The sequence below is a fragment of the Herpailurus yagouaroundi genome, unplaced genomic scaffold, assembly GCF_014898765.1.
Source record: "Herpailurus yagouaroundi ecotype Mexico unplaced genomic scaffold, PumYag 164, whole genome shotgun sequence".
In the NCBI taxonomy this organism is placed as follows: Eukaryota; Metazoa; Chordata; class Mammalia; order Carnivora; family Felidae; genus Herpailurus; species Herpailurus yagouaroundi.
Window position 1 is genome coordinate 35,905,025 of NW_024412405.1, and position 10,152 is coordinate 35,915,176.

General features: G+C 34.8%; 1 protein-coding gene across 2 annotated transcripts in view; it reads right to left on the bottom strand.

The window, feature by feature from the left end:
• BORA (BORA aurora kinase A activator) overlaps positions 1–10,152 on the bottom strand; it is a 29,046-nt gene that overhangs the window by 17,808 nt on the left and 1,086 nt on the right. For both annotated transcript variants that reach the window (XM_040487383.1, XM_040487382.1), the window contains exons 2-5: positions 9,447–9,614; positions 7,362–7,468; positions 4,386–4,431; positions 1,377–1,458 (exon numbers count right to left, since the gene is read on the bottom strand). In XM_040487383.1, the coding sequence (XP_040343317.1) occupies positions 1,377–1,458; positions 4,386–4,431; positions 7,362–7,468; positions 9,447–9,614 (403 nt within the window). The remainder of the gene's footprint in view (positions 1–1,376; positions 1,459–4,385; positions 4,432–7,361; positions 7,469–9,446; positions 9,615–10,152) is intronic.

The window sequence follows — 10,152 nt, forward strand, 5'->3', positions numbered from 1 at the left end:
ATCATCTCTGTAATTCTGAACAAGTGCTTTCACCTTTCTAAAACGAGGTTTTCTCATCAAATGAGGCCAATAATAGTACCTACCGCAGGTGAGCTGCTGTAGGGAATTACTGAGAGTACTTAGCACTGTAGGGCACATGGAGAGTGCTCAAGCCATTTTACCTATTATTGTTGCGTTTTTGCTAAAGAAAGGAACAGTCTCTCTTATACTGACAGCATAATTAATGCATGCTACATAAAAGAGTGGGCAACTTCACTGAAAATGAGCCTATATGTATAATACTCTAACATTGCTCACAACTCAAAGGACATTGAGAGCAAATACAACCACTTCCTGGGGGTGGAAAAATATTTGAAAGATTCCTGGCTTGTCCTTCAATTTCCTTACCAATATTGCCAGATAATCAGCTATATTCTTTTGCCCTAGAGGTCTGGTGTCCATACCTCCTCTACCTTTATAAGAAATCAGTAAATTAGCAAAAAGCAAAGCAATTTAAGAATTTCGTTTTAGGGGCGCCTGGGTGGCGCAGTCGGTTAAGCGTCCGACTTCAGCCAGGTCACGATCTCGCGGTCCGTGAGTTCGAGCCCCGCGTCGGGCTCTGGGCTGATGGCTCAGAGCCTGGAGCCTGTTTCCGATTCTGTGTCTCCCTCTCTCTCTGCCCCTCCCTCGTTCATGCTCTGTCTCTCTCTGTCCCAAAAATAAAATAAAAAAACGTTGAAAAAAAAATTTTTTAAAAATAAATAAAAATAAGAATTTCGTTTTAGAAATTAACCTGGAAAACTGGGCAGAAATCATTAACCACTCAGTTCTTCATTCAATACCAACTACTTCTGCATCAATGAATCCTCTGCAACCACCATAACTGATATTCACAACGGTCATGAAGAAAAAGTTAAATCAGCATAAAATGGCTCCAAATAAGAACTCAGTACATTTTAATCATGTTTTAAACTGTAACCTTTAAACAGTTTTTTTTTTAATTAAGTTTATTTATTTGAGAAAGAGAGAAAGACTGAGCATGTGCAAGCATGAGCAGGGGAGGGGCAGGGAAAGAGGGCTCTGTGCATTTGACAACTCTATACAACTCTGTTGTGCTGTGTTCAGAAGCATAGCTACCATCTGTCACCATACAACACCAATACAGTATTCCTGACTGTATTCTCTATGCTGTACCTTTTATTCTCGTGACTTGCTCATTCCTTACTTGGAAGCTTGATCCTTAAAAGGTTAAATCTTCTGGTATCCAGAAATCTAATGTGTATCAAGCCCCTTACCAAAGCAGACAAGTGGACACTTTACTATATATTGCTTTATATTCACTGAGTTTTATGATTCTATGATTTTTATCTATTCATATGATTTTTAGTACAACTCACATTTACTGGAATGATACTCTGAAAGCTGTTTCCCTTCATGATCAGTCCAAGGAGAGGGTACAATGACATCTTTTGTGAAAAACTAGAAAAATTAAAGTCATACAATTAGGCGTGAATTCCTCCCAAAATATAAAAAGTATCTGTTATTTTCAAATAATCAAATAATCACCAAACATGTTACACAGACTTTATAGTTACATTTAAAAATTTTAATACTTAAAAGCACAAATGACCAAAGGTGAAATAGAAGAAATTTACAGTATATATAGAAAGAGAAATGTTAATATTTCAACCACTTAAATATTTCAACTACTCAATATTAATCGAAGGGCAGAAAATATTTTTAATTCCTCCCAACTTGGGTGGGGGAAGGTGGGGATGACAAAAGGGAGGATGAAGAGGAAAGAAATAAATGCAGATAGATGTATACAGGTAAGCTAGTATGAATGGTGTGCTGGAACTGGCTTACACTGGCTCTCAAAATCTAGTAAGTTTTCAGGAAATTTGTGCATCAGTTGTTAAAGCTAATGTTAAAAACTTGTAAAGTTACAATTAAATAAACTATATCAAAAATAAAGGTAATATATGCCCCAACTCATTACCTGTTAATTATTTTACACTTATGAGGACCCATGCTCTTGAGATTATGTCTTTTGCATCAGTATGGTGTAACGCCCACATATAGTGGTGCACCACTGCCCTTGTTTTATCATTCAGTGATGTCACGTCTCAAAAACGGCCATGGTTGGAGTATTTACACTACAGACAGCAGGAGTCTCTAAAACTCATACTCTTACCACAACCAAAGGGCCAGTTGTTAAACATTAACTGGTACACCACTGGCCAGTATACTCAAATGGAGATAAAGCATTTGGATACGTATCTTTCCTTTTTTCAGCCAAGATATAAAATAAAGCCTACTACAAGATTTTCCTCTTCCGTCTCTGTTTTAGAGGGAATTCAAAACATTTTCTTTCCTGTATTTTTTCTTTTTACAGATGTAATTTTTTTAAAGTAATCTCTACACCCAACATGGGACTCACCCCCAAAACATTTTCTTTATATTTTGCCATACATACGATAAAGAACTAATTTCCCTGACACGAGGAAAGATATGAAAGAAGAGGGGAAGGTGGCAGAGATTATGATATGTACAATTCCCAGAAAAAAAAAAAAAGGACCCATAGACTAATGAAGCAATGTATTTAGTTGACTCAAAATGAAAGACATACAAATCCAAATTAACAAGATGAAATTTTTAAAGTGTTAAGAATAACACAAATTAAGGGTTCGAAAATAATCAGTATTGCAGATAATGAGAAAACAGAAAGTACCATAATGCGGCCTGGAGTAAAAACTGTTACCACCTTTTGGGAGGGCAGTATAAGCAAAATTTATCAAAACTGAAATTACAAACAAAGCCTCTGACTTAGCAAGTATGTTTCAATTACACAAAGATGTGTACAAGTGGGTTCACTGAACCATTATTTGTGATAGAACACCAAACACAACCCTAAACATCTATCAATAGGGGCTGACTTAGGATACGACACATTCATACAAAGGAATACTACACTATTATTAAAATCAAATGTGCTAATAATAATAAAAATAAAAAATAAAAAATAGTAATAAAAAAAACTAACATTATTAAGCCAAAAAAGCAAGATGTAAAACAATACGAGAATGATGATCCTATTTATGCAAAACTGTTAAAGGCCATTGGCTATTATATATATAAAATTAATCTGAAAGTATGAATATCACAGAGTTACTTTCAGGAAGTAAGATGGGAAACAAGAAGCTCTTCGTTTTCATTTTATAATTTTTCTTTCAAGTCTAAATTTGTTTTTACTACCTACATGTATTTATTCTTTCAAATACTTATACATTTAAAAATATTTAATTTGCTTCTGATATATTTGTGTCAGATACACTGACCCTAATCTTCAGTCTGACTTCATTTTCTTGTATTTTCTACTGAATTTCCCTTTAAAGTTGAGGATTCAAAAGGGAAAGCATACTTCCTAAAACGTTGGGAAATGGGAACCAGTCTGAGAATATCTAACTGTGGTGGAATCAAGTGATTCGATCAGAAGGCAAATTCTGAAGTTTCTGGATAAAGAAGTAAATAATGTTTGAGAGCAGTACAGTATGTGAAATGGTTTTTGAAGAAATAGGCTGTATCTGAAACACAAAGGGAAAATATCGACACTAGAAAAGTAAGTGCAGGAGGGGGAGAACATCACTGGATCTCGAAACACTCCACAGCTGAAGTCTTTGGGGTGCAGAAGGGCCAAATACAGCTAATGAATAGAGGGAAGCAGAGGGGGCTAGCAAGGGAAAAAGGAAAAATAAATGTTGCCATGACATAAAGGGAAATAACTAGATTGCTAATCCTTATTTACGCTCTAAGAGAAATTCATCAAACAAAGGAGCAAGTGAAAAACTTAGTTTATTATTTTTATTAAAAAAACCCCACAGACCCTACATTTGGAATACACTTTTTTCTGTTTTTCAGTAAGGTATTTTATTTCATGAAATATATTGTATGTCTTAAAAATTCAAATTAACAGATAAAACCATTACCAATGCCAATCTAGATTTTCAGGTCTGAAAATAATTCAACTTCCTCTACATAAACTCCAACTTGAAACCAAAGCTTGTGCTCATCAGTATTCTGAAGGCACAAGGAAGACAAACTGTGCTAGGCCCGGAGCATGAAAAGACAAACGAAGTACAATATTGGCCAAAAAAATCCCTTAGTCTAGGGGAGAGGAGTATTAAACCAATCATTACAATACTGTAAGCGCTCTAGAAGAGGCAGGGGAATGGATGAACAACATCGTCTTATGGGTGCACAGAAGGGAGCTTGACAAAGCTGGGGACAGGCCAGGCTGGTGGGGATCTGGAATGGCAAATGATTGAAGGAAGTCATCCTAAAAGAGGGGACATGCATGCAGAATTGACGCTTAACTGGCTTAATGATCAGTAACAGTTTTAAGTTACCTCTTCAATGGCTTTTTGTCTTTTGTCTTCCACATCTTTATCTATTCTATACAGAGATAAAGGAGAAAAATAACCATGCCATTACTTCAGCTGATTGAACATTTGAAATAATAAGCTTTCAAAGAAATACTTTCCTTCTGTTGAAAACTGGCAAATGTTAAGCTCATCTTAAAGAAAAACTGGTATCTTATCACATTAGTAAATGACAGTATTTAGATATTTGGCACTGGCTGTTAGGCTTACCTCCCTCTTTTCCATTCAGTGTGAATGGAAGAGTATTTTCTTTAAAAAGGCTTACAGTGATATAATTTTTAAATTACTAGTTACAACATAAAGTAATCTGAATAAACCTCATCCTTTAACCATCACAAATTAAGAAGTATTTCATTCTACAGAAATCTAAAAATTGTCCAAATTCTTTTTCTTCAATTACTGCAAGTTTATCATAGCTATAATTTTAGAATGAACTCTTACTCTGAAATAGAAGAAACGATTATCCTTACAGTTCTGAATAAAGAGGCAAAAATTTTATTTATGAAATAAAATACTGACAATGTAAAATTCTGTCTAAATGAATTTTTTTCACTTTGATACAATATGCAATATAGCAACACAAATTTATCAGCTACGTAACATGTCAGGTCTCAAGTACCGGGCACAGACCTGCTAAGAACAGAGCAGTTAGCCTTGTAGGACTTCTTACATCTGTTCCAGGAGAGAACATTTGCTTTCTGTCAATAAATTACTAAAACACTTCTTCTTTTTACAACAATTTATTTTTCTCTCAAAAATTTTCATGTATTTTTTTTTGTGGCTTAACAAAAATTATATAAGAATGTATGTTTCAGAAACTAAAATCAAATGAATTTTTCAAGTAAGGGAATTATGAGAAATTAGATTACAATGATAATCCACACATCTCAGCTTGAACAACAGCCATCTGGGGGGCAAATAAATCAGTTTTCTTTACCTTATCATGAACACAACCAGGTCAAAATGACAGTGCATAATAATAACAGCATGTAGTATTTAGTATTTAGAGTATTTAGCTCTGATTTAGTATTACCTCATTCAGAAACATTTTGCTGCTTCATCAGAGGGACTTTAAGAACCTGAAATAGTCAAGTGACTGCTAGAAGCAGTGAATATCGGTTTTGGCAAATATTGTAGAACCTGATCACGGGAGGTTCTAAGAAGTCATACAGGACAGAGTATCCTGACCATTACATCACAGAACACTGGCATGATGCATATAGGTTACTGGTATGCCTTCAATGAGTCCTGAGTCAGGGAGGGCCTTTTCGGGATTATTAACCTCCCGTATGGCCAGACTTATTTGTTTGCACTCGTCTGTCTTACAGTTATCATTTTTTATGTGTAGCAGTATCAAAAGGGTGGGAAGCACTGAAATTGGGAACTCATATTACACAGGAAGAGACACTGGAAGCCACTGTTTCTAAGAATGAATCAACACATTTTGTTGAGAATGTACTCATTATCCTTGGTAGAAGCAATAACCATACATTGAATTACAATAGTAATTAAAATTAGGGTCTTTACCACTCTTTTCCCCTCTTTTGTATTACAAATCTATCTACTGAAATACACCAAGATTCTTTCCATAAACCTACCTAAACAATACATCATTTATTAATAAATATAGAAATGTTGTGTCACACCTTTGGTTAATTGTATTGTTGACTCTCTAGATGGGAATAATAGCCTATCCTACTTCAGTATTGCTCAACGTGCTAAATAAAGACTTCATAACTGATAGATTAATAGCTATCCATGGTTGAGTATACCAAGAGGCAAATAATAAAGCATATATTTTGCGTCAAACAAAAAAAATCAGCCTAATTTGTAACTCATTTGCTTTTAGATATTCTTTTTTTTCACCTTCTCTTCAAAACTGTTATTTACATTTAATTAAAAATTCTTTAATGCTGTCCCCATTCTTTTCCCTTTCTACTACACTTTGGATGGACATGAATTATGAGTGAATGGTCATCAAGTTACTGAGCCAAGAGAGGAAGGGGCAGAAACATCCAGACGAGTATTTGCAAAAACATCTTATCAGGTGTGCATTTTTGTGTGACTGAATTCTGAAGTTAAGAGGTAAACAATTGTCCATTATTGTGGACTGAATGTACCTTGGGACTGAAAAATAAAAGCTGGTCTTACCAGTACTCAATTGTTTCAAAAATTAAAAAAAAAAAAAAAATTATAAAACCGACATTAACAAGAATCCCCCAAAACTACTGACAAAGGCTATTATTTATAATTAGAGTTTACAGTAAATCACAATCAAAAAGCTAGGTCTGTTGCACCAAAGAAGTGCACGTTCTCACTACACTGGACATCATCACGCAGCACAAAACACAAGTCTGGGGCACACTATGCTTAGAAACAAGTTAAGGCTGCTCTGATTACTAGGTTGACTTCAACACGATGTAATTCAGATCCCTAAGGGTCCTATATCAAAGCTGGATAATGTCTAGAAAAGCTCTCTGTTGCTAAAGGATACCCTTTCATTCAATGTGTCTTAACTTGGTAAAGGGATTTTAAGCTTCCCCAAACACAGATGGCAATGAAAGAATATTTTGCTTTACCCTACCACCAAAAAAATAAACAATACAAAAATTAATGGGAGAAGCCACAACCATGTAGAATGATACAAATTTCAAAATGTTCTTCCTTCTACCAAGTGCTTGGAAAGCACAGTTGTCCCGTAAGTAGCAGAGGAAGATTATCTCTTAAAAAAAAAAAAAGGTTCCTACTCAGGTTTAGAACTGTTAGCAAGAGAATCTTTCTGGATATAGTTCTTTGAATTTACTCTTCATTTAGATACAATAAATGTCTATCAAAAATTTTCTTCCCTGATATCTTTACATATAAATATATTCAATCACTGGAATTTCTGATGTCCCTTTGAAAGTATGTTATTACACTTAGACACAAGAAAAGAAAACTTACCGAGAATGACTTAAGTATAAAGCTTGACGATGAATGTCTTCTGGGTCTATTTCTACCGGATTTATTACAGCTAGTTGATCAATAGACCATCTAAATTTCCCTGGAGTCTTAACAAAAGAAAGTGAACCTATAAGTAAAAGCAAACTAAAATAGTTCATCACAATGCTAACAACTGTCAGCTTCAAAAATAATGTGAATGGTTATAATACAAAAGTATTTTAAAGCTCATATTTTAAAATTTGGCTTTATCAGTAAATTAAATGGCAAATGATAATCAAATCATAAAACCAACTGACTGGACCATATCTATTTTAAAATACCCAAATCTTCCATTTGGGTGATTTTTGAAATTACATAATAATGGAAAAAAGTCACAGTAGAATAATGAAGTATAGAAATTTCACAATTAATACTCATCAGTGATGCACCATGCCCAAGTAAAAATCTTTTTTAAGAGTTATCATAGGTCTTTACTTTTACTTACGAATGAAGTGAAACTAAACGAAGTACTAACTACAGAAGTGCCTAGAAAGGTTCATAAAATAGTTGATTCTTAAAATAATTATGAATGGTAATCACTGCTGCTTTTCTGTAGTCAACTATCCAACTGAACCAAAAACTTATCCAAAACCTAATCTGTAATTCAGAATGCATTTTTGACAAAAATCAGGCTTAAAAGGTCAACATGCCACACATTGTGGCTTTGAGGATTAAGTTGCAGCCAATCCATTATCTATTCTATATTAACATATAGCTAACATTTAATAAGGTTCAATAAAAAATCACGAGGTCAGATTCATGACTCAATATAAAGTACATAACTGTAAAATTTTCCTCCACTTGGTCTTTGTTTAAGCTGGTATGAAAGTGTAGTATATAAACAGCCACACACTTGGCAGTTTTTCCAGGTAATTTACTAGGTTAAGAGATTATACTTCAAAAGAACTCCAGTGTTCTTGCTCTTGTTAGGTGGCAAATAACAGCAAACATAACCTAGAGGGATGAAGTCTTCCCTAACCTCCAAGAGAGCATTTTCCCTTCCATATCACCCTTGTGTTTAACCACTAATCGTGGCACATATATTGTTTTGAAGTCCCTAGATTAGTTATGTCTATTCCTTTAGAGTAGAGGTTGGCTTCTACAATCTGCAAGCTAAAAATGGTTGGAAAAACTAAAAGGATATTATCATGACATGTGAAAATTATATGAAATTTAAATATCCATAAAGAAAGCTTTATTGAAACACAGCAAGGTCTCACTGTTTACATATTGCCTATGGTTGCTTTTGTGATACAAGGCATAGTGACTAGTTGTAACAGCAACAAGATGACCCGCAAAGCCTAAAATATTTACTGTCTGGCCCTTGACAGAAATAGTTTGGTGATCTCTGTATTAGAATACAAGCTTCTTGAGAGTTTGTGTCTGATGACCCTGACTTGTTCTCTATGTCTAGCACTTTATCGAATACAAAGCAGCATTCAAATAGGTTTCCTGAATAAATGAGAATAGATAACTAGAGAACATAGCTTCTCCTGGAATATGGTATTAGTTAATATATCAACAATCATACTATCTAGCTACATCTAGTTACAGGAAGCCAACATATTATCTACTGAATAAAAAAAAGGAGAAATGCTAACAACAACAAAAAAAAACAAACAAAAACAAAAAAAAATCCACCTAGCTAACTTATTTTTAGCCCAACCACTACACTATAGTGAACATTACAACTAAAAAAGCACATTCCAGATATATGTGCTCCATGATAAATTTCTCCCTTAACTTGCTAAGAAAGATGTTTACATTTAAAATAGTTTGGGGGCGCCTGGGTGGCGCAGTCGGTTAAGCGTCCGACTTCAGCCAGGTCACGATCTTGCTGTCCGGGAGTTCGAGCCCCGCGTCGGGCTCTGGGCTGATGGCTCGGAGCCTGGAGCCTGTTTCCGATTCTGTGTCTCCCTCTCTCTCTGCCCCTCCCCCGTTCATGCTCTGTCTCTCTCTGTCCCAAAAATAAATAAATGTTGAAAAAAAAAATTTTTTAATAGTTTGTAAACACTAACTTATAAATACTAGTCAAGAATAACTTACTGGTAATTTCGTTGATTTAAAAACAGAAGGACTGGAGAGCGTTTGTTCATGGAGATTAGAATAATCACCAGGACTTTCGAAAGGATTCAAAACTGGGATCCTTCCTGGAGTTTCCGGTGTTATTTGCATTTTTGATTCTTTGACATCTCCCATAGCACAGAGAGAAAACTAAAAAGAAATAAGTATGGACAATAAAACTATAAAGTTCCACATTCGCTGGGACAACTAAAATGTATCCAATAAGCATATTTCGCAAAAAAAAAAAAAAAACCCTCAAAATCTAACGCTCTTGGGTTTTTTAAAAAAATATAGTTTACAAAGAGGCATCACATATAGTTTCTAAAGCGATCCTTAAAATAACCTTGAAGGCTAGAGAGGTATGGTAGTAGTGACACCATTTTGCAGAAGAAATAAGCTCAGAGAAGTTAAGTGGCATATAAATAGCAGTCAGCCAAATATGAATGTGTTCAGGATGGAGCTGAGGCAACTAAATGTTAACAACAGACACAAAACTCTTTTCAACTAAAGGACTTACACCTATGGTTTCTTTATTTCACATCTCGAAGTATTTTGAACAACCTTCGGATATCCCAGCAATTGCCTATTAAACTGCAGTTACTAAACAACAGTTATTTACAACAAGCAAATACGAGACGAGGAAGCCTGTGCACGGGTGCCTTTCCTCCACATTAGCACCAATCAAATA